The sequence below is a fragment of the Myodes glareolus genome, chromosome 10 (assembly GCF_982192425.1).
Source record: "Myodes glareolus chromosome 10, mMyoGla1.1, whole genome shotgun sequence".
In the NCBI taxonomy this organism is placed as follows: domain Eukaryota; kingdom Metazoa; phylum Chordata; class Mammalia; order Rodentia; family Cricetidae; genus Myodes; species Myodes glareolus.
In genome coordinates, this window is record NC_142035.1 from 20,884,267 (window position 1) to 20,908,719 (window position 24,453).

The 24,453-nt window shown below is 52.1% G+C and overlaps 1 protein-coding gene across 1 annotated transcript; it reads right to left on the reverse strand.

Annotated features, from left to right (window-relative positions):
- On the reverse strand, positions 1 to 24,453 carry Bpi (bactericidal permeability increasing protein). Its single transcript, XM_048440909.3, has 15 exons — positions 24,174 to 24,453; positions 21,268 to 21,382; positions 20,086 to 20,214; positions 19,040 to 19,198; positions 18,173 to 18,236; positions 14,074 to 14,137; positions 12,882 to 12,970; positions 10,017 to 10,193; positions 9,093 to 9,152; positions 8,157 to 8,324; positions 7,170 to 7,237; positions 5,931 to 5,973; positions 3,387 to 3,450; positions 2,571 to 2,647; positions 1 to 342 (listed from the first exon to the last, which is right to left on the reverse strand). Exons 1-15 carry the CDS (start codon positions 24,451 to 24,453, stop codon positions 304 to 306), a joined length of 1,596 nt encoding a protein of 531 aa, XP_048296866.3. The 3' UTR covers positions 1 to 303.

Consider the following 24,453-nt stretch of genomic DNA (forward strand, 5'->3'; position numbering starts at 1 on the left):
TGCAGGAAAAACACAGGTGCTTTTGCAAAGTCCAAAGTAATGTCACAGTTCCAGCAGAAAGGCCGGTGCTGGAGGGGCCGCAGTGAAAGAGGCAAGGAGCCCTGGCGTACAAACCTCCCTCTTTTCCTGTGCTCAACTTCCACTGGCTTGGGTGATTTCTAGAGCCGAACTTGGGGAAGTGAGCAAGGGGCTGGGGTTCAGGGCCAAAGACTAAAGGATTCCTGGAGCAGGATGTCTTGTGAGTGCAGTGGCCCCCTTGGGAGCAGCTGCAGGGCTCCCAGGCCCAGGGCCTGTGGTGATCTCTCAGGTCCGGTGGACATCTGCTCCAAGCACCAGGAAATTCTAGGGAGAGACAGACACTGTTAGCTGAACTGCACCCTGGATGCTGGGTTGGGATTTTTTAAGAATTGATATTTATTGAGCTCTACATTTTTCTCTGCTCCCCTCCCTGCCTCTCCCCTCTCCCCTTCAATCCTCCCCCAAGGTCCCCATGCTCCCAATTTACTCAGGAGATCTTGTCTTTTTCTACTTTCTACTTCCCATGTAGATTATATCTATGTAAGTCTCTCTTAGTGTCCGTATTGTTGTCTAAGTTATCTGGGATTGTGGTTTGTAGGCTGGCTTTCTTTGCTTTATGTTTAAAAACCACCTATGGGTGAGTACATGTGGTAATTGTCTTTCTGTGTCTGGGTTACTTCACTCAAAAGTATTTTCTAGCCCTATCCATTTTCCTGCAAAATTCAAGATGTCATTATTTTTTTTCTGCTGTGTAGTACTCCATTGTGTAAATGTACCACATTTTCCTTATCCATTCTTCAATCGAAGGGCATTTAGGTTGTTTCCAGGTTCTGGCTGTGACAAACAGAGCTGCTGTGAACATAGTTGAGCACATGTTGCTGGGTTGGGATTTTAAGAAGGGTGGCCTGGCTGGGAAGCTCTGTCTCAGGATACAAGGTAGAGAGTGATGGATGTCACTTGTCACCTCTGACCTCCACATACATGGGCGCACACATACATGCTCACATGCACACACACGTGCATCCATATACATTCAAATGCGCAGTGTGCAAGCCATACACACATACCCACATTTAAGCATACACATACATACGTTTAAGAAAAGCAAACGTGGGGGCCTGGCTAAGAAGGGGGCGGGGTGAGGCCAGTCTGCTTGAGAAAGGCAGGGTGTCAGCAGTGTGACTGACAACCTGTGTGACTGCAGTGTGACTGACACCCTGTAGGACTGCAGTGACAGCTGGAGACCCTGCCAGCAGCTTCCCTTGTAGGTGTTCTCTCGGCCACCTCGGGGGCCTCTGTGTGTCACTCCTGCCTTGCAGCAGCTCAAGAGACCTGGTTCCAATCAAGACTGAAAAATTACTCTCTGCCCGAGTCTCCTTCCCTCTGTTTCTAAGTGAAGCAATTAAATTTTGCCAGGGGCTTTTTTTCTCTCTTTTTTTAAAGATGACCTTGATAAAATTCAGGACCAGAGATTCTGTGGGGAGGGGGCAGATTCCTCTGCTCTGTTGCTTGTTTTCTGGTCTCGTCTTCAGGTGCTCATCTCCGGGTCTAAAGAACCAGGATTGACTGCCACCATGCATTAGAGAGAGGAACTTGGTGACAAAGGACTTTCTCATAGGGGCTTTGTGTCAGAAAAGCAAGCTGTCAACAGAGGCAGGAACTTGGGGCCAGGTGAGGGCTTCCCTGTGGGGTTATGGGTTTATTGGGATGTTTAGGGATGAAGGGCCCGGGGCATTGGGGTACAGACACTGTGGAAGGGAGGTGGCCAACGTGTACAGCACAGAGGAAAGCTGGGTGCTGCAGGGGTGGATGCTGAGCGCGGCCATGAATGCCAGGGATATGGGGAGAAGATGCCTGGGGAGGAAGGCCTGGATTGCTGGTGAGCAGGGAGCGGACAGAATGAGAAGGGGAGACTGAAACAGTTGAGGGAAAGTCCCCAGGAGCCCGGGAGCCTGGAAACTCAGAGGAAGGTGTGCGAACATCAGGGTGCCACACTCTTGCAGGACAGGCGTGGCTAGAACTCTTTATGTAAATGTACCAAGATGATGCTGGTGCATCAGTGCTATACACCATGCTCTAGGTGATAGTTTCCTGTGGAAGACTACACTTCCCATCTTCCCTTGTGGACTATAGAAGTCATTTCCATCCCTACAGGAGACTGCCCATGGCAGGGCAGTGGTAGCACACACCTTTAATTCTAGCACTCAGGAAGCAGAAGCAGGCGGATCTTTGTGAGTTCGAGACTGGCTCCCGAGTGCTGGGACTAAAAGCATGCGTCACCACCGCCCGGCATCTCCAGTTGCTTTTTAAAATAATCTGATATTAGGCACTTAAACACACCCACCTAAAAAGAACTGTGTGTCTACGTGGTGAGTCCAGGTTTACAGGAACAAGCAACAGCCCAGGTTTCCTAAGCGCCAACTCTCTCTGTGTCCTAAGGATGTTGTGAAGCTAGGAAGGGCTCAGTGCAGGGTGTGGCACACAGGAGGCTTGGCAGCAGTGGGTGGCTATTCTCACGGGCCACTTGGTGACCGGAGACCTTGGGGACTTACCTGGTAGAACTGAAACACGGGGTTGTCGAGCCGGACCCCAGCGGGCAAAGGCAAAGGGAAACCTTTACGCAGCATCTCTATGGTGCGAGACAAGATGGCACATGAAGCAGGGGCCAGTACAGGTTTGCATGCGAGGAAGGAAGGCTGCCCTGGTGTGCGTGCCCCGCCCCCTTCTACTCCACTGACCCCCAAGCCCACATGTAGGACTTCTCTTCTGACGGTACACACCATTGCTCTGTGCCACGCCTGAGTGAAATGGGGGGCTCTATAGGCAGAGCATGGAGCTGGGATTGGGGGTATCTGTACATGGAATCCCTCTGTGTTGCAGATGAAGATGTGAATGGGCAGTAGCTGGGGGAATAACCCCTGCACCCCATAAACTGAGGTGGAGCTGAGGCATGCAAGCACAGGGGATAGTTTAGTAACGTGGGTCAGCCCCGAGGAATTTGTCCTAGACCTATCTTGCCCATGAAGGTGAACTTGGTTAGGTCAGTCTCGGGGCTGCTGGTGTGAATCCCAGCTGGGGATAGATGTTAGTTTTACACCACCCTGAAAAAGTTACTCAACAAACCGCCCCCCCCGCCCCGTCCCCGCCACCTCACAGGCAGAAATGATGTAAGGGATGGGAGTAGAGGAGGAGCCCAGGGCACGCAGGTTCCTTTTGTCCTCTGAACTTTTGGGTCAGATGTCATTTGAGGTCACTTGAGGGGCCCATCCTCTGGCCTCTAACCTAAGCCAGGAACCAGGACCTTCAGGCAGGCAACCCCACCTTTCTGACTGGGGCTGAAAACCATTGGTTTCTTCAGAGCTCCTTACCATTGACCTTGGGCAGCACTAGCGTGGGCATGAGGTAGCTTATGACAGTCTGCAGCAGCTCCACCTTCGGATGGGAAGGGTGGGGGGGACTATGTCATCAGGGCGACCGCCCTTCCTTCACACCTCATCTCCCTGCTACCCGACTCTCCACAGCCTCCCAACCCAGAGAAGCCCCCAGAGTGGGCACAGGACAGACAAAATATGAGGAAACCAGGCATCCGGTAAGGCCATAAGGACACAGAAGGTTGGGAGACTATGAGGGAGCCTTTCTTCCACAGCGGCCAACAAAAGCCTTGCAAATGAGCAAGACACGGGAGGACATGCTTGTGATCCAGAGGCTGGGCAGGAGCATCATGAGTTTGAGATCAGCACAAGACTCCTGAGACCCTGAGCCCTGGCTTGAAACAAATAAACAAGCCAGGCATGGTGGCACGTGCCTTTAATCCCAGCACCCAGAAGCCACAGGCTGGTGGAAGGTGGATCTCCATGAGCCTAGTCGACACGGTGAGTTCCAGGCCAAGGTTACAATGCCTCAAAAACAAAACAAAACAAAACAAAAAACAAACAAAAAAAGCAAAGAAGGAGGAGAAAGGGAGAGAGGGAGACAGGGAGGGAGGGAGGGAGGGAGGGAAGGAGGGAGGGAGGGAAGAAGGAAAAGAGGAAGGAAGGCAGGCCTTTATTTCAAATATGTGTTTTTTAGGCAGTAACAGACCTCATACATCCTTCCTGTTGGGGGCCGGGGAGCAGGCAATAACATGGAGTAAAAGCAAAACCAGAGAAGCAAGAGTCTTCCACAAGACAATTTAACACAAATAATAAACTAGCAAAAACTACTAAGCGCAACAGCAGGGCACTCGCTTGGGGATGTGGCGCAACTTTGATACCGAGCAATAGGAGGGAGCCATTAAACAGGATATTGTCGGAATGTAACCATCAGCAAGGGGCCAAAGTGTGAGGCAGGAAAAGGAGATTCTGCGGACCAAGGAATTCCGAATTTTAACTAAAGAGGCCTACTGAAAAGCCAGGAAGGCTGTATTCTGAATCAGGAGCCGAATGGTAGAAATACACAAATGAGTTTCACTGCTTGGTTTTGCAGAAGTGCAGGTTCCTGGTGCTCAGGGCTGCATATGCGTTATTTTGATGACAATAAAAATAAACAAATAAATAAATGATAACCTGGACCCACATCAAGATGCTTGCCTGGAGCAGTGACTATTACAGCTCGTAAATGTGTGTGCTTTTATTTCTGGAGTAGCCGTTATCGCTCCCCAGGCTGTGCTCCTGTGGCCATCTCAGTTCGGTGCCCTCCTAGCTCTACATCTGGGAAAGCCCATTTTCATTTTCTGCGGGAGCAGAAGTTAGTTACCAGCCGGAGGCAGCCTGGGCAGGGGAAGCCAGAGGAGCCCCAGGAGGGGCAGCCTAGCCTTCTGTTTGCTATTATCCCAGATGGATTCTCGGCAGACTTGGAGGTGGCAGGCTGGGACCATGTGATTCTGGAGCTGGTGGCTCCAAGGCCCTCAGTGGGGAAGGGGGGTGCTCTGCAAAGCAGCGGGAAGCAGGGTCTATCAGTGCTCAGGAGTCTCAGCCTCCAGGGAGGTGCCACACGGATGGGTCTGTCCATACAGAGGGAGGAGGACAGCGCTTGGGCAGCCAAATGGTCAGACCTCTTCTGGCTCACTCAGTCACTTAGCCACAACCCGGATACCACCATGATGCCTTCCCACAAACATCTTCCATCAATTCCACCTAAGCCTCTCCTCCAAATCCCTCCTTCCTCTGTTCCTGGCTTTATACCCTGTGGTCACACTCTTGTGTCCTGTGGCTGTTCCCCTCGTCCGACCACAGGACCCTAAGAGTGGCACAGGTCACAGCTCCTTGTTCTCTGTAAGGACAGGGCTCCCTGAGGCTGCTCACTGCCCTTGAACTCTATCTTCTCAGCCCTAGCCTGCTTCATTGGCCACATCTCTTACATCTTCTCCTCATTGGCCACCAGCCACCCTAGTTCCTTACATTCCACACACGTGCCAAGATGGTCCTGCCACAGGGCCTTATGCCTCTGCTATTCCCACTGCTGCTGGCTCATTCTCATGGCCAAATATCAGCTCCTCAGGGTGAACTTCTCTGATCTCGCTTGCCTCTTTCTTTGAGACACAGTCTCTCTATGTAGTCCTGGCTGGTCTAGAATTTACTATGTAGACTAGGCTGATCTTAGACTCACAGAGATCTGCCTGCCTCTGCTTCTCAAGGGCTGGGATTAATGCACCCAGCTTGATCTCATCGTCTAATACCTAGGAATGGGGTCTCAGTAAAGTAATTAATTTGTCCCATCAATAAACACACCGAATAGCTCTTTGTGTGTGTTTTGTCTCAGTGGAATCCCAGCACACAAGTTCAGGTGAGGAAGGAATGAGTTCTGAGAAGGCAAGCAACTGGCCTGAGGCCACACGGTTTATAAGAGGCAAGGACTCTGGCTCAGGTGGCCTGCCCGCAGAGCAAGCTATGTGCGGGTGAGCCGGGAACTTCCTTGGCAGGGCTCGAACTCACCTTAAAGGAGCCGAAGTCAGACTGCTTCAGTTCCAGCGTCAGCCTGCAGGGAGGGGAGCCGAGGTCGTCCAGTGGCCTGAGTGACCGGGAACCCACCCATGAATACCACCCAGGCTTCTGACTCAGAGTGCTTGCTCAGCATGCCCCAGGCTCTCCTTTGGGGAGAGTCACTTGTTCTCAGAATGGTTAGAGTTGCTGACCAAACCCTAAGCTCTGAGAACAGCCCACCTCCCTGCTCAGTGCTGGGGCGGGGGGGGGGGGGGGGGGGGGGGGGGCGGGAGGGGGGATGTGCTGCCCAGAGGGAGCTGGTTGCAAGGCTTCTAGAGTAGCAAGTGAGTGTCTCTCTCCTGCCACATGGGATGTTGCCTATGGGGACAACCTGCAAGGAATGAAGCCAGCCCAGGGGACAGCAAAGCCAAGAGACAGAATGATATCACTGGGGCACCAGGCTTTACTCAGCCTGAAAGCCTAGGGCTTCTCAGTTAGATGAACCCACAGCCTATTCACTAAAGTCAGGCCATTTGGGTAAACAGGGACATGTGGTCACTTATGTATGAGCCTGGGGAGTCACTTGTCTCTGAGCATCAGTTTGGTTTCTTGTTTCCTTTGGCAGTGCTGGGGAGAGAACCCAGGGCCCCATACATCCCAGGGCCCCATACGTTCCAGGCCCCATACATCCCAGGGCCACATACATCCCAGGGCCCCATACGTCCCAGGCCCCATACGTTCCAGGGTCCCATACGTCCCAGGCCCCATACATCCCAGGCCCCATACGTTCCAGGGCCCCATACGTCCCAGGCCCCATACATCCCAGGCCCCATACGTCCCAGGCCCCATACGTCCCAGGCCCCATACATCCCAGGCCCCATACGTCCCAGGCCCCATACGTCCCAGGCCCCATACATCCCAGGCCCCATACGTCCCAGGCCCCATACGTCCCAGGCCCCATACGTTCCAGGCAGGCGCTCTGCCCCGAGAGCGCTTATATTCTCAGTCCTTTCCAGTTTTGCTTTGGGACGGTGTCTTACTAGGTTGCTCAGGCAGGTCCCAGTTCTCCTGAGTATCCAAGTCACCACCTGTGGCTTGGAGCAAATGGGTATGGAGCCCAGGGCACACCATCTGAGGCCTGGTCAGGTGGACCAAGGCCAGGACTGGGTGTTGAGTGTGCGGAAGGCCACTACTCCCTTGTGAGCCCAGGAATGGATGAACATCCACCTCCTCCTGGCCCCCCAGGCTTACTTTTCTAGCTTCATCTCTCCAACAAGCCTGTCTGCTTCAACGTCCACTTCCAAAGAGGCGGTTGTGTTCTGTAAAGCAAGTGATCCAGATAAATGGCCTGACTCCTGGCAGGGGAGGGCCAGCAGAGTGACCATACTTCTGGGTCATACCCACAGAGCCCAGGAAGCAGGGAGAAAGGCTTTGGCCTTGTGGTTCTGAGAGTCCTGGGCTGTCAGTCTGGGAAGAGGCAAGGCCTGTCATCACAATAGCCACCCACTGCTTCCCTCAAAAGCTACTAAGGAAGAGAAGCCCCACCTCAGCTCCCTGGCCTACCTATGGCCTCAGGGAACTGAATCAGAACCCATTTCATCTGCCAAGTGAGCTGTAGCTTGAAACTGGGCAGACCGGCCACACATATCTCTAGCGCCCCCAGCTGGGAACATTCCTGCAGATGCTCCACAGGCTTCTAGTGTCCCCTACTAGGAGAAATGCTGGACACATGCAGGGGCCATCAACAGAGTGACCCAATCAATGGATACAAATCAGCAGTGGAATGAAAATTTGAGCAAATTAAGGGTTAAGCAAATTCACAGAAAAGCAGTACTCCAAGATATGCATGGACGGATAAGTGATGAAGATGGACCCGCTGAACAAAGGGTTAAGCAAATGAATCCGTGAGTAATTGAATAAGTGATGGGCATAGGGGCCAGAGAAGGGACAGCATATTTCACGTAAGAATGAGTAATTGACTTAATTAAAAACTGGACAAATAGGTGAATGGGTGGATGAAAACCACACACACGCGTTCTGAATCACCGAAGACAGGCAGCTGGGGACTGTTTTGCGCAGTGGAGGAATGAATTATCGAATGAATGAAAGGACAAGGAGGGACATCCACACATAAACAAGCAAGTGCACGGGGGACGCTGGTGAGAAGGGTCTGTGGGAGGTGCAACTGAGGCGGTGTCCCCAGGCTCAGGCTTGGATCAGGGTCCCCACCCAGCTTACCATGTGAACCAGGAAAAGAGGGACCAGGGAGGAGTTGGAGAGCACAGCAAAGGCCTGGGCCTCCAGGCCAGGGTCGAGTGAGAGGCCTGAGGGCTGGATGCTCAGGTGTGGAGGTGAGGAAACGGAGAGCAGCAGCTGCACCTCTGCGCTGGGGAACTTCAAGGCCACCTGCGGTCAGGTACGAGTGACAAGGGACAGAAGAGGTCCCTTTTATCTGAGACCCATGCAAGCCATCCATCCTCCCCCTAGGCCATCTAGGTGAGGTAAGAGCATTGGCCACAAGGCCAGTGTTCAAGACAAACCTCCTGGGCACTTCTACCCGCCACACCTCCTCAGCCGCCACTTCCTTGTCGAAATCCCTAGACACCATTGGAAATGGACTGTTTGTGCTCCTGTTCTGCAGTTCCCATTGGAGCTTAGAGATGGCCGTTTACAGAAGCCAGGCTGAACGAGCTCTGAGCTGAGGGCTCTTCTCAGAGGAAGGGACACCAGCGCATCCCTCTCTCTCCCCGTGGACTAGTGGCTGGCATACTGTCCTCCCAGAACCCCAACCTTGGTCTTCCAGAACTCCTGAGAAATAAATTCCTGGCTTAAGCCATTCAGCCTACAGAAGGAACCTGCCTGTCCACCTCGTCTACAGCAACCTCATCTACCCATTGCTGTCACCATCACAGGGCACACGCCTGGTTTGTTCATGTGCACCTAAATGGAAAGTTCTGTCTTCATAGGACTGAGAGAGGAACATGAAGGAATCAGAGAGAGGAGAGGAGGGCAGTGAGGGAGGGAAGTTCAGGAGTAGGGGGAGGCAGAAGAGATAGGTGGGGGGACGGAGGGTAGGCAGTCTGTTCTGTTGGTCCCCAGTTCGGCAGAGATTTGATGGGTAGGTGAGCCTCCCTGGCATTCTAGAGAGCGAGCGAGGAGACAAGGCTTTCCTACCTTGGGCAGGAAGGTCCCAAGGAACTCGGTGTTCAGTCGGAATTTGGAATCCTTTGGCAACTGCGGTGAGGAGGGGCGAGGACATTGGGAGACGGTTAAAGCTGAGAGGAATAGGTGCATGCCAGGCCGGGAGTGAGACACCGCATATCAGCGCACAGTGGCGCCTCTGTGCCAGTACTACCTGGCTCTACAACTTGATTAGTTATTGGCGAGGAAGGGTGGGCGTGGTCAGTGATTGCTGCTGTTGCACCAATCACAGGATGGCCCGCTTCATCCAGCCTGCCTCCGTGCTACCCCTCCAATCCCGCGAGGCCCCACTCCTGCCCACCTTTGACTCCTGAGGTACACCAGCCATGGGGCCCAGTCTTGCTGTGTATAAGCAGCCTGGCTGGCCCCCATGGCTGGTCTGTTTGCTTCCATAGTTAGTCGTGGCCATTCTGCATGTCTTCCTATACAGAGAGGAGAACCTGATGGTTTTGAGGAGTGCTGTAAAAGGGGCCCAGCATGTAAGTGGCCTGGCTGGGATGGCTGTACCTCCCAGGTTGTAGAGAAGGGGGTTACTTCATCATGTACAGATGGGGAAACTGAGGTCCAGAGTGAGTCCAGCCATGAACACGTGGTAAGAGTCAATGATGCTAAATCAAGGGTGGGAATAGCATATAGTGGGGTGTGGTTGCTATGCACTGAGGTCTGGGGCCCCAGTCTCTTGCACTGTTCTTTCAGTTAAAACTCACAGTGGCCTCTGAGGAGGACACTAGTGTGGGTGACTTACAGTGGAGTCTGAGGTGCAGGGATACGTTAGTGACCTAGAGTACCTCGGTTGAGACACTTGACCCTGGGGCTCTACACCTGGGAACGAAGCCTCCCACCTAGGTCTGCTGGACATGGAGTCCATGCTTTTCTGTGCTAGTCAGCCACACTCACCATTTGGTCCCTCAGGGTCATTTGCAATGTTCCAGATTCTTGATATGCAAACCCGGCAGTGTTAAAGAAGTAGTCGGAGATGCCCAGTTGTACCATGTAGCTCTTGTTGGGGGAGAAACTCATTGCTGGTGGGGTAATAGGGAGTGGGTCGTGGTGTCTCCTCCAGAAAAACTCCCCCTGGGTGGAAAGCACAGAGCAGGTCTGGGTGTCCTAGGTTTGCAGGTGAGCAGGGCACAACCAGGAACTGTTGGTGTCAGCGTAGGGCACCGGAGGGCACTTTCTGGCATCCTGGGACACGAGACGGTCACACAGCCCAAAACCCCCTCCCACTGCACCATTCCCTCCCTCTTGCCAGTCAGCTCAGCAGCCATCAAAAGAACAGTGGCCTCCAGGTTGCTTCCTCTGTCCCATTAACAGATTCAGGAAGGCTGAGGTGTGCATTTTTGGTAAATGTCACATGCTACCGAGAGGACACCTGTCCCTTATGTCTCTAAGAAGTGATCTGACAACGTGCGATGAGAACAGATTGCTTATTAGGAAGAAAAACAATGTCTAGCTCCGGAAAGCCACTTGTAGACACATATGGTAGAATACCACTTACATAAAATTTAAAGAGCACCGAAAGTCTAAATGTGTACAAAAGGACAAACGTCATTTCAGTGTGGTGCCTGGTGTGGGCAGGAGGGCAGTGGAAACACTCCCGGAAGCTTTGGCATCATACATGCAGGTGACCCTGTGCCACTGAGATACAGACCAGCCATGTTCTCTGAACCTTTGAACCACGCTGCCATTTAAATTAAAGTTAATGTCCACATTGCCCACACAGTGGAAGACCATATAGTTCCTTTCTTTTCCTTTTGCCTTCCTTCCTTCCTTCTTTCTTTCTGAGACAGGGTCTCTTTGTAGCCCTTGCTGACCTGAAACTTGCTATGTAGACCAGACTGAACTCACAAAGATCCTCCTGCTTCTGCCATTTGAGTGCTGGGATTAAAGGCCTGCATCACCGCACCCAGCCGACCAGGCAGTTCTTAAAGATAGTGGACACTAGCTCAATATGCATCCTTAGGAGAGAAATACGAGCAGGACAGCACCATCCCCCATGCAAAACAGGTCACCAGCCAAGAGCAGGTGAATGCATTTGCATATGTGTATATGTATATATGTGTGCAAGTGTGTACATATATGCATGTGCATGTATCTGTACATGTATGTATGCCATAGGCATGTGCATGTGTGTGCACTATGTGTATGTGCGTGCATACATGTGCACATATGCATGTACCCAGATGTGTGCATGTGTGTGGAGTGTGTGTGTGTGCATGCATACGTGTCCATGTGTATGTGTATGTGTAGGTGTGTGCACTGCTTTGTGTGTATGTGGGTATTTCAAGCATTCAGTCTTGTCCGGTACCTCTAGAGAGTAGTCTTGAGTGGACAGAGAGCTTTCAGGATGATCCCTGAGGATGCAGCTGCCTGCTCTTTCTTCCTAGATCACCACGCAGCTTTGCCTGCCCCAAGTTCCTTGTTTTTCTATCTTCTATTTGCCCAGTTAACATCCCATCACCTCTCCCCAGGTCCCAGCCCATAAATGCTCCCAAGCTCGTCCTTGGGGATAATTAGAGACCCAGGCTCCCTACTCACACTTGCCCATCACATGAATAACTCTTGTCATTTTAGTAACCAGCATGCCACACACTGGACAAAATGGCCTGGTTTGGTACCAACTGCAGCTCTGGTTAGCTGCATGGGACATCTGAGAAAAGTCCAGCTGCCCCAGGTAGGGCCCTGCTGTCCAGGGTGGGACCTTATTCTGGCTGTTCACTGGAGGACAGAGCCATCAGTGGGAGGCCACAGGAGACATTTTTGTGGGTGTCTTAGGAGCTGTCCATATTGTACTCTTCTGGCTCAGTGATGGATAGCGGTGCTTACGAGAGGGTCATGAAGTGTGTGTGTGTGAGTGTGTGTGTGTGTGTGTGTGTCTGTGCTTGCATCTGTGCTGTGTGGGTCTGTTTCTATGCCTCTGTATGCTCTGTCTCTCTGTCTCCTTGTGTCTGTTCCCACTCTTGCTCTCCCTGTGTATGCTGTATCACCGTAGAGAAGTTTTGGAGGCTCTAAATCAGTCTTGAGTGTGCTTATTTCTGCATGGTATGATTTAGGCCAGTAGTTCTTAGTCATGAGTTGCTACCCCCACAGGGGACACATATCAGATATTTACATTATGATTCATAAGAGTAGCAAATTTACAGCTATGAAGCAGCGATGAAATAATTTTACGGTTAGGGTCACCACATGAGGAACTGTGTTAAAGGTCGCAGCGTTCAGAGAGTTGACAACCACTGACCTAGGCAATGTCACTCCTTTTCTTCCCTCTGTCTTGCCAACCTTTACCCCGGTCCAACACATTTCCCGACACCTACCCTGCACCAAGCATATTTCCAGGTGCTGTACATACAGCAGTGGACAATGAAGTCCCTGTCCTCTCTTGACTGTGTGTGTGGTGGTGGTGGGGGGTGTAATTAGCTCTGCTGAGATAAAGGCAGTGTTGGGGGCTATTTCAGCAAGAGTGGCCAGGGAAAGCATCCCTAGGAAGACTTCCCTGGGAAGGCCCAATTTGACCAAGAACTGGAAGGAAGCAGGGAGAGCAATGTCCATATCTGCTACAGAGCACCCTGGGCAGAGGGGAGAGTGAACACAAAGGCCCCGGGCCGGGGCAGGCACAGTGAGCTTCTGGAATGTTGGTGACCAACATGACTGGAGCAGGGGAGCAGGGGAGTGTGGAGTGGGGCAAAGCAGAGAGGAAGAGGTCAGTTTCCATGGTTACAGAGCACGTATTTGAGCAGGTACCCATCTCTGTGGAAGCCTCACCTTTAGCTGCCCTTCCAGGAACTCATCTGTGGTTTTAAGATTCAGCAGACTGTAGTCAATTGCGGCCATTTCATCCACTCTGGCAACCACTAGACACAGAGAAAATGGGCTGTGAGCTGGCTCCAGTGGCAGTAGGCTGCACGGCTGCAAGGGGAGCTGTGGTCTCTTTCCATCACCCCTGCAGGACCCCTGCAGGACTCCCCGAGGTTCCCAGAAAAGATGTGAAGTCTGGCAATGGAGACTGGGTTGGAGCACCCAGTGTGTCAATGTCAGGCTCTGGGTTCAGTCCCCAGACTCATGTACACATGTATACACACACACATATATACATTCACACATGCATGTGTGCACAGACACACATACATACATACACGCACGTATTCGCACATATAGCAATGGCTCAGTGAGGGGGCAACATGTTTGCAATCCCATCATGTGGGAGGCAGAGGCGGGAGTTTGAGGTTAGCCTGGGCTGCAGCGTGAAATCGGGGAAGAGAGAGAAAGAGGAGGCTGTTCTTTGGTCCTGCATCAGAACATGCGTTATGGGCCAGCAGTGCGCGGTCCACAAGGGGGCAGTCCTATCTGAGGTTTTTAAGACCCCCAACTTCCAGTGGGTGTGATCGAGACACATCATATAAATGTATGAAATTGCCAAGAATAAAATTTGATCTCCACACTGGGATCTGGATTCTTCTAGATGGCTCTGGGAATTCAAACAAGTATCTGTCCCGACTCTCTGAGTCTTAGTTTCTCCAGGAGTGAAGTGAGGAGGCTAGGGCAGGAGGATGCCCGCCAACAGGAGCTGTGATCATTGTCATTTGCTGTATATAGAGATATCGTTCCTTTTCAGGGCGTGGGAACTGAGGTCTAGAGAGAAGTGGGCAGTCTCTCATCTCAGGTTGTGTGTGTCATTGGCCTCAGAGAGCCAGGGTGTGTGCGGGGATGCTGGGGTGCCAAGGTACAGGAGTACTGGGGTGCTGGGGTTCAGGGTGTTTGCCTTCTGCCTGACTGGAGGAAGGAGTTGGCTTCCACTTCACTTCTGAATGCACAAGAAACTGGCCCAATGCTAGCTGTGGAGGATTGCAGCCCGCTTTCCCCTAGCCACCAGGCTCAGGCCTGCCCCATCCACTCTGTCTCCCTTCTAGCCCCCACCCCGATCTTCTTCCATCCTCAGCCCACTCCCAGCCCTCACCTGGAAGAGTCTGGATGTAAGGCTGCAGCTTGGTGGACACGGAGATGGTCACAACTCTGCAGATCTAGGGACAACCAAAGACATGCCAGTGAGCTTCAGGAGTGGGAAGTGAGAGTCCAGACACGCCGCCTCCATCTTCTCTCTGTGGTGATAGCAAAATACCAGAGACCAAGTGATTCACAGGGAACACAGGTTTAGTTAGCTCATGGCTCCTTCAAGTCCATGATGACACGACGGCAGAGTCTGCCAAGAGGCTTCCAGATTATAACGAGGTAGAGAGTGGAGCTTGGCAAGACAGGGGCTTGCACTAGCTTAGGAACTCCTGCCTCTGCCTATACAAAGCCACCAAGGCCATCATGGGGCTCATTTAACCCTAGTGTCACCCATAGACCACACCTCTAAACACCATTAACAGATTAATTTGGGGATTAAGAGATTAAGATTTCAGTACATGAACTCTGTGGAGATAAATCCAAACCGCAGCACACGCTTTCTCTTCCTTTAGTGTCTTGTTAAAAACCACGCAGCTAGCTGGGTGGTGGTGGTGCACACCTTTAATCCCGGCACTCGGGAGGCAGAGGCAGGTGGATCTCTGTGAATTCGAGGCCAGGCTGGTCTACAAGAATAGTTCCAGGACAGGCTCCAAAGCTACAGAGAAACCTTGTCTGGAATCCCCCCCCCCCCAAAAAAAAAAGAAAAAGAAAAAAAATCACACAGCTAATCAAGTTTCCTTTTTGTTTTTGGCCACTGGAAGCTCAGAAACAATTAACTGTGTAAGACTACATTGCCTGCATATCTGTACCCCGTGTCGTTTCTGCTCGGGAACCTCCCTAACGGGTATTTATGGGACCTGGGCTATAGCGCCATGTTCTCTGATGTTCTCAGTTGTCTGACTTTTCGTCTCTTTATCTGTTTCTCGTCATCTCAGCTCCTTCATAGCATGAGGTGGCCAACAAACACAGGGTGGTCCGTGTTCAGTCTTCCCTTCCTCTGGGTTTGGATAGCTGGGCACCTTCTAAGGTTGGTTGTGTGTAGGCGCCCTCACCTTAGCCTGTGCCTTACAAGGGAAGACACACTGGTCTGAGAACTGGCTGACCTTGTTCTCTCCCTTTCTCTAGAACCCTCTTCTCTCTGCTGCGGTAAGGAACAGATCAATTGTGGCAGCTTGGATAACCAAACCTCTGCCTTTGGCAAAACTGGGGTCACCTATGATCAACCACGATTCAAAACTATTAAGGGGAAAGTTCTAGAAATAAAGAATTTTCAAGTTTTAAGTTGTGTGTCAGTTTGAAGAGATGATGCAACCTCCCTCCACCCCACCTAAGACACAAACGACCCCTTTGCCCTTCGTATCCAAGCTGTACACACTACCTGCTGTCAGTTACTCAGTAGCCACACGGGTCCTCAGATTGACCTCCGTGTTTGTGCTCGTGCACCCGGGCGTGACTTGATACGGACTCTAAGGTCGGGCACGCTGCAGCAGGAGCCCTTACAACGGTCTCTTAACAAATCTGAGCCACGGTGTATGTTCATTTAGGATGTGTTTCATCCTTGGGCTGATACAGTGCCTAAGATTTGTCCCTAAAGGCAGGAAAAGGCTGGAATGGGGTGACAGCATTCTCTGGGCTGGGTCCCCAGCTGGATAAAAGGAGATGACACCCAGCATTTGTCTCTCTGCTTTGTGACTGGATGTGCTGTGACTGGTCACCTCAGTGTCTTGCTGCCCTGTCTGCCCTCCCATGATGGACCAGGCCTGCAAACTACAAATTAACCCTCCCCACCTTTGTCAGCTTTTAACCAGCAATGAGTTGAGTAGTTAATGCAATTGCTGAGAGACTAGGCCAAGAGGAAAAAGGAATGTTGGGAACTGAAGTCAAGGTTGAGTGGCTACTGCACATGGAGAGTAGCAAGGGATCAAGAGTTATCATTGAAACATCCAGGCTCTGGGTCATAACGACGAGATGAATGAGTGAAGAGGGAGCCGAGACAGAGTTAGGGCGAGACACCTACTCAGTTAAAACAAACAAGCAAGGATGAAATTCCCTCGATCTGGGGAAAGAAATGACATTGAAGTACACTGAGTATTTGGAACCCCGTGTTGACTCTACCGGAAGAGAACCATCTCAGGTCATATTGTACCTAAAACCAAGAAGCTAGCAGGTGAGAAAGCGCTTACAAAGGCAAAATGAGCAGAGCAAAGGCATACCTGACCACCGAAGCCCTAAGGCAAGGAGAGCGGTGATGCATTTCAGTCCTCAGACAGAACTTCCAACCAAGAGCTCTGCCCCCAAACAGCTATCCTGGGACAACACAGAGGGAAATAAAGATCTACAGCATCCATCCGCAAGCTAAAGCTACAACATCCATCCGCAAGCTAAAGCAATTCTTTCTACTACACCAGTGCTGCGGGCGATACTTAGAGGAACTGAGGAGGGGGTGCATGACACAGTAGAGACACACATCAGCCTGAGAGCTCGGGCAAGCATACCTCTCTCACATTCTCACAGTAAACCAGAAAGACTTCAGGAGGAGGAAGTTAGTGTGCACCCCTCAGTGATAACCCTGAATGTGCAGTTTGGTGGTAAAAATGCTTGCCATGCAAGAGTGAGGGCCTGAGTTCGAATTCCCAGAACCTATGTGGAAGCTGGGCAGGTAGCACAAGCACCTGGAACCCTGGTGCTCCCTATGGAGAAATGGAAGGTGGAGACAGAAAGTGCTCAGAAGAAGCCTGAGGGTCACTTTGCCTGGTGTAGGCTGCAGAAAAGTGACCAGGAGACTTTCATGTCTTAGACAAGGTGAAAAGTGAGGGTGGGTACCTGAGTTGTCTTCTGACCTTCACACGGACAGAATGGCACAAGTGTGTCTACATTCACACTCATGAGTGCACACATACCCAGTGTACACACACACACACACACACACACACACACACACACACACACACACTCCGCTAATGTAAAAGGCCTTAACTCAACAATGAAAAGATGCAGACTGTAATCCCAGCACTGAGGAGGCAGAGGCAGGCTGATCTCTCTGAGTTCAAGGCCAGCCTGATCTATGAAGTGAGTTCCAGGACAGACAGGGCTACACAGAGAAACAAAACAACAAACCAAACCAAACCAAAACAACCTTTAAAAAAAAAAAAGATGCAGATTGACTGAATGGATTAAGGAATAAAGTGTGGTTATTTGGTGGACCTTGGTTTGCAACACCTCCTAGGTCTTCGCAGCGGGTGGAGAAGGTAAGGAGGGATGGAAGATTGGGGAAGGAAGAAGGGAAAAAGGAAGGGTGGAGAAGCTGCCCCTGGAATGTGCTTCTGTCACAGGAGGCTCTGAAGTTCCAATAGGAACTGGACCATCCTCTGTGGCTCCTGTGACACGTATCTCACTGGCCCAGACTAGGAGGGGTAGGGGATGGCAGAACACTCTGGCTGCTTCTCGGATGCTGCCTGCTCCATTGCCCCAATGCCCACCCAACAGGCCAATGGGGGGCTCCGAATCTGCCAGTCTTGTGAAGTTTCTGCGGCTCCCCAGCCCACTCCAGCCTGCTCAGGCCCACGTGTAGCCTTGTGCCACCTGACACCTCACTTCCTTAAGCCAGGGCTGCTGCCAAGCAGGATGCCCTGCTGGTGATGACCTTCAGGGACCCAATGCAGAGGGTTCTTGCAAACGTGCTAAGCTATGTCTGTCCTCAGCATGGGGGACACCTTGCCATCTGTACCCTGCTATCACCCTGCTCCATACACCACAGGGGTCCCTCCTAGTCGCAGCAAGAAATCACAGAGATGCAGTTGCTTCCTTGGCGGTGTGTATTCTAGGGCAGGGCCCAGCAGGGGTGAGCAGGGGAGGGGAGGGCGGCTAGGGGGAGACAGCAGGGGCTGCAGTGAAGGAGCTAGGGGGAGGTAAACAGAAGCCTCTTGGCAGTTACAGGAAGGCTTGCTGACTAGGCCTGCCCTCCCCTGCTCTGTTTGTGGGGCTGTCTGAAAAGCACACAGCTGGGCTCTGTGGACGCTGAGGGGTTGAGATGAAGGCCAAGCTGCCCAGCACGATTAAGATGTCACTCTGAGGCCTTGGCTCTGCCACCACTGATGCCCACCTACCTTTTCATAGATGCTGTTTCTCAGGGCAGTCTCGATTTTCTTGTGGAACAGCTGAATCAGCCACCTGGAGGGGATGTGTGGGGACATACAAGGGATTTTCAGGTGTGCCTGGGAACGCTGACAACTAGCCCTGGCTCATGCAGCCTTCACTAGACATTTCTCCCCACTTGCAGCAACCTGTTTATGGAACTATTTTCTTTTTCTTTTTTTAAATATTTATTTATTAAGTATACAATATTCTGTCTGCATGTATACCTGAAGGCCAGAAGAAGGCACCAGACCTCATTACAGATGGTTGTGAGCCACCATGTGGTTGCTGGGAATTGAACTCAGGACCTTTGGAAGAGCAGACAATGCTCTTAACCTCTGAGCCCTGGGACTATTTTCTTAACAGCTACAGACACCTGTCCCACCCCGTACCCACCTCCCCATGCCCCCCACCCTGTAAACCAGCCGCATTGGCTTGCTCTGTTCCCTGGTACCTTGGCTTCCTCTCACCACCGTTTGCACATGTGGGTTCCCCCTCCCCCGTTCAAAACACCCCATCGCCAACTTCTACCTACTCACCCTTTTCATCTCTGTTCAAATGTCATTTTCTCCAGCCCCCAGACTGGGCCAGGTCCTCCAGTTCTAAGTGTCCAGGGCACGTTGTACCTTTTTAAGTCTAGGTTCTTACCGCCCTAAGTGAGCCCTTCACTGATGTGATAACCTTGCTAAGGTCCCCCACCCCCAACCACCACGTCCTGCCCTGCTCACACCCAAGGCTCTGAAAAGGTCTGTACAGAGGTGAGTCTACAGACAGACTTTCTGAGGAAGGGAGATTGGGGGGACAGTCTCCTCTTGGGACTGCAGCCCCAGGAGACCTACCCCAGCATGCTGCCCGAGATCTGGAGATGAATCCTGTCAATGTAACTGCTGCAGGTAGAACATTCCACAGTGAGGCGGCCTGGGGGGTTCCTGTGCAGCTGCAGGTCAGCAGAGATGAAGACGCCTTCGATGCTCAGATCAAACTTGCCGCTGGCTTTGCTGATGGGGAGACAGAGAGAAGCAACCTGGAGCAAACCCTTTCCTCCTCACACTTCTCCTGTCCAGGTTCCCTGTCAGCACTGCCCTGGGGATAGGGGCGTGTCAGAGACAAGAGGCAGATGTGCAAACCTCACAACACTGGATGTCGGGGTTCTAACCTGATATCCCAACCTGATTTTCACTTGGCATTCTGCCCCCCCATGTCCCGTCCCACCAGAGCCCTTGCTTTGTGAAGGTTTCTTAACCTCTCTGAGCTTCTGTTTCTTCACTAGCAGCTGAACATGCGCGTGTACATCTCAATTTCATCACTCAAGATTTGAGGGTTTCGTGTCACGACTTTAGGCAGTTACTGACCCAGTAATTGATTAATGAACTTAATTAATCACTTCCCCTGTAGGCATGACAGGGACACAGTGTGCATGACCAACTCTGCCTTTTGCACTTTTTCTGTTGCTAAGACTGTGCTCTGGGTGACACACAGGACTTCAGAGAAGAAGCCACGCCTCCCAGCTGGGCCTTGTTGATACACAAGATTGAGACAACGCATCACGGTTACTGTTTCAAGTCACTGAGACTGGGATGTTTGTTACACAGCAGCAGTAGCTAACACAGGAAGAAACCAAAAGTCCTGCTTAGCTTTCCCTCCTGAGCCACACTCGCCGACTCTTCACCCGGTCTGCCTTGCCATGTCCTGCACTAGGGTGTGACCCGACTCAGCTATTCATGCAAGGTAGAGTGTTTTTAAGTGACCCCCCCACACCCATAGACATAGAGGCAACACATGTCTATGTCTCTAGACAAGGCAGAAGTGGACATGCCCGACACCTGGGCTCACAAGTCTCCAAGTGTCACCAGCTCACCCAGCAACCCTTGCGCCTGAGACTCACAGGAAGTTCTTCTTTGATTTCCATCTCCCTCTGATCTTGATGCTGGCATCCTTGATGGACAGCTGGAGCCTGTCCGTGGGCAGCAGACTGATCCGGGGATTAGGGATGTGAAATCCATCCACTGTCATACTGCAGAGGAAAAAGCACCCAGTCAGCATCCTGGGCCAGGAGGGCTTCGTGAGGCCCTTCACCTACGTGCCACCCTAGGCTTCTTGGGTTCACAGCCGACAGGCGGTCTCCATCTCGTAGGGCAAGTGACTGTCAACAGAGATGGCCGACGCTGAGCCTTGACCACGGGCTCTGTATAGGGTGTTAAGTGTCCGCCCGTTCTCACTGTTGGAAGCGTGAAATATGCCGTGACACATAGTAGGTGCACCCAATGTCTGCCAGAGACATACAGTAGGTGTTTCAGATGTCTGCTGAATGGACCTGGCATGGAATTCTGTAGGAAACACTTGGGGGTTTTCTGTCCAGCAGCCACACCCCCTTTCCTGGAACAGCAGACACGCAAGTATATTTAGGGAGCCCATCTCACCCGTTCTGTGCTAGGAACCCACCTGTCTTTCAGGTGGGGCGGGGGGGGGGGGACTTAAGCTTAGACAGTTAGGTTTTTTTGTTTTGTTTTGTTTTGTTTTACTCCTCTGGCACAGTGATTGGTTTAGGGGCATGTACATTATTTAAACTGGCCTATCAGAGTGTACCTCAGAGCTTTGGCTGGTGTTGCAGGAGAAGACTTCTTCCTGGACAGAGAGCTGAGGGGGCTGCGCTCTTAGAACTACCTGGTGACCCTCTTGTCTCTGGGGGACTGAAAGGACCTGATGCTGAGGTGGTAAGAGAGACCGATGTCCAGTGACTCAAGAGCCTGGCTCAAGCAGGTGCTGCAGCTAAACTACCCAGTCATGTGAGGCTGCGCCTCAGGCACAGGCTGTTTTCCTGTCCCTGGAATCCACGTGTGTAGCGCAGGTTTAGGTTTCATGATGTCTACTGTGGAGTGGTGGAGGGTGCTAGAAAGACAACCTCCAGGCTCAGCTTGAGGCGCGGTAAACCTTGGGCTGGCGTGCATGCCTTGGGCTGGCGTGCATGCTGGGTTGGGAGGGTTGAAGTCCATGAGCTGAGAACTTGGCCACAGGACTCAGGTCCCCGCGACCTGTGTCGGGAGACCTAAGCCTCAGCAAGCCTCACCTGTAGAACTCATAGGAACCTTTCCCCAGATGCTTCGTCTTGAAGATTCCAGAGAAGTTGGGAACTTTGATGATTTCTAGCTCCTTCTGCAGCACGGTCACGCCCTCCTGGCATGCTAGAGGGCAGAGCAGAGACAAGCTCAGCTTAGGAGCAGGGCTGGAGGATCCCAGCAGTTCCAGACCCCTGGGCCTGGCCTCAGCGGGAAGGGCAGGGCTGAGCAGGGCTCTGTCTTCAGACAGCCAGGATCGTGAACCTTTGGCTCACCCACTCCTCCCGCACCGTGTGCCATTTTGATATCACTGAAGCAAAGACAGAAAGGTGTCCATGTCCCAAGGCTGCCCTGGGAGCCCTGGGATAAGTCATTCACATGCAATGGGCCATTCTTCTTTTGAACTTTTCCCAACCATTTGAACCCAAAGACAGTCTTTAAGGGGTGTGTGGGTGCACCTGTAATGCCAGCACTGGGGATGTTGAGGCAGGAGAGCTTGTATTTAAGGCCATATAGCAAGACCCTATTTCTAAGAAACAAAGCAACTGCCTGGGGACATGGCTTAGTAGTTAAAGTGATGGCCACACAGTATAAAGAACAGAGCCCAGATCCCCAGGCCCCATATCAATGCTGGATGGTGTGGTGACTTGTCTGTAATACCAGGGCTCATGAAGGAGGTCAGGGGTCCCAGAGTAATGCCTAGAACAGCTGTACCACTGAGCTCTGGGTTGAAGATTTGCCTCGAAATGTAAAATGGAGTGTGCCCAAGAAAGACACCTGGTGTCAACCTCTGGCATCCACACGACTCTTGCTCACATACAACCATGTGTGCCCACACACATACATGAACATGAAGAATCCTCCCCCCACAACAGTGCATGGTGCCCGAGGGAGAACATCTGAGGTTTCCCCTGACTCCCAGATGTACCCACACCCGTGTGTTCACCCCATGATCATGTACACATACACCCCTCCAAACAAACACCCCTTCTTACTAGACCATAGCTCATACAGAAATACAAAGCAAGCCACAATGAACCTGTGGGCTCTAGACTGTGAATCCTGGTCTGATATAACCATCCCAAACGTCCAGCCAAGCATCTTTCTCCACACCTTGCTCTGGGCTGTATTCCCACTGACACCCGCCTCTACAGCCTCCAGGCTTTCTACAGGGCCTTCACAGAGACGGCGCTACCTATAACTACCTATAACTTCTACCTATAACTTCCTTCGGGAAGCTTCCTGGCACAGATATTACTATCCTCACAGTCTTGAGTGTCTCCTTCGAAGCACCCATTTTTCTTTGTAATTAGGCATCTATTCACAGTGACTCTGATTGATGTCACTCCCCTTCGCTAAATGAAAGTCCCCAGAAGTTGGCGGCAACCTTGGTTGTTATGTATTAACGCAACTCTGGTATTTACCGGGGAGCCTGGCACTTACTGTTTGTTGGGTAAATAAATGAATGCCCCAAAGGCAGGAATTCTGCCACCAGTGTGGATGTGGCTAACAGCATCAAGGATCCAATTAACCAGGCAAACATGTCGCCTGAGGGGAGAGGAGGGAGGCAGAGTGGCGAGCCGAACAGGCTTCTGGCTTCCCAAGAACCAAGTGGGATGGACAGAAATAATAAAACGCACGGGGTCTTCTTGTCCACTAGGCCCTACTTGCAGCAAAGCTGAGCACTCCGAGAAATCCTTTCACCCCTCCCATCCCCCACAAGAGGAAACAGGTTGGGGGAGGCCAGTGCTTTGTTCAAGAGCCCACAGCTGACCTGTGGTAGATAGAGGCAGGATGGGAATGCAGGCCTCTTGTTCCCTGAGCTCAGGCCACATCCAGGGCCAACCTTTGGGTGTGGGGAACACCCATGAATAGGCTTGTCGCACTTTTAAAACCCTACTCCATTTGCCACATGGGACACCAGCAGAAGAGAACAGCGAGGCAGCTGTGGCAGCATGAGGAGTTCTGACTGAGTTTCTGACCCCCCCAAGCTGTCAAACATGCACTCCTGTGAGGACACACACACACACACACACACACACAAACACACGTTCTGGGTTTAAACACAACCCTCAAAGCTCAGTGAGGGAATCTTTCCACATCCCTGAAATTCCGAAAAGTCCTGCCTAGGCTAGAACTTGAGTTTTGGGGTAGAAAAGCAGATTCCCCTGGGGCCTGTGCACACTGGTTTTGTGGACCTGTCTGTCTAGTCTGTTTTGAGCTGGGATCACCCAGAGTGCTGCAGTTCCGCTCTATGTCACCAGGGGACAGCACCAAGAAGCTCTGCGGAGGGCCTCAGAGATGACCTGAGCTCAAAAGCGGGTGTGCACTACCCAGAGCCTCTGGGCAACTCCGCTGTGCTTACCTGCAGGAGTGGACCTGAGTAGTGTGTCCCACCCGGTCCTTCGGTGGAAGAAACGGGACCCGGTGGGTCAGTGAGGCACCTGGCAGCGAAGCAGGTGAGCGGAGTTGTTACCTGCCTGAACTTGGGGGAGTAGTCTGGGGTAGCTTTCTCTGGGTCTACCAGCGGAGTTTTAAACATCTCACTGGTGAGAACCCCTCTCCCAGCCTGCTCAGCCTCTAGCAAACGAGGCAAGGCAGATGTCAGGCTTTGGAAAGAAAGACCTAGAAATTTGCGCCAGGCGACAGTGTAGAAAGAGGGGGATCATAAGGACCTTTGGGGCCCGGGGACATTTGGAATCTTTAAGAATAGTGATCAAGTCCCAGCTCTACCACTACGCAGCCCTATGAGTTTGTGCCTTAGTTTCTTCCTACATAAAACAAGGGAAAGGAGATCTCCTTAGCAGAGCTGTGAGCTTGCCAGCCGCCAGATTTAAAGGGCTGTGCACCCTAAGTGATCAACAAGTGCTCCCCCTGCCCACCCCAGGATAAGGGAGGAAGGGAGAAAGGCAATTACCGAAGTCCAGACCCTTCTGGGAGATTATGGCCGAGAAGCCAGGGTTGATGGCCGCTGTCAGGGCTGTGCCCATGAGGGCCAGCAGCGCCAGGGTTGACCATTTCCGCACGTTGTCAGGGGCCCAGGCCATGTCCTCCAGGGCAGCCCAGACCTCACGGCCTCGGAGGGGAACCTGAGACCTATAAGGAATCCGCCTGGGGAAGGGCAGGGCAGTAGTAGAAAGAGGAAGGAGGAAGGCACCCGTGGGGGCGGGAGGGGGAGGGCAGCTGCGGTTCGCCAT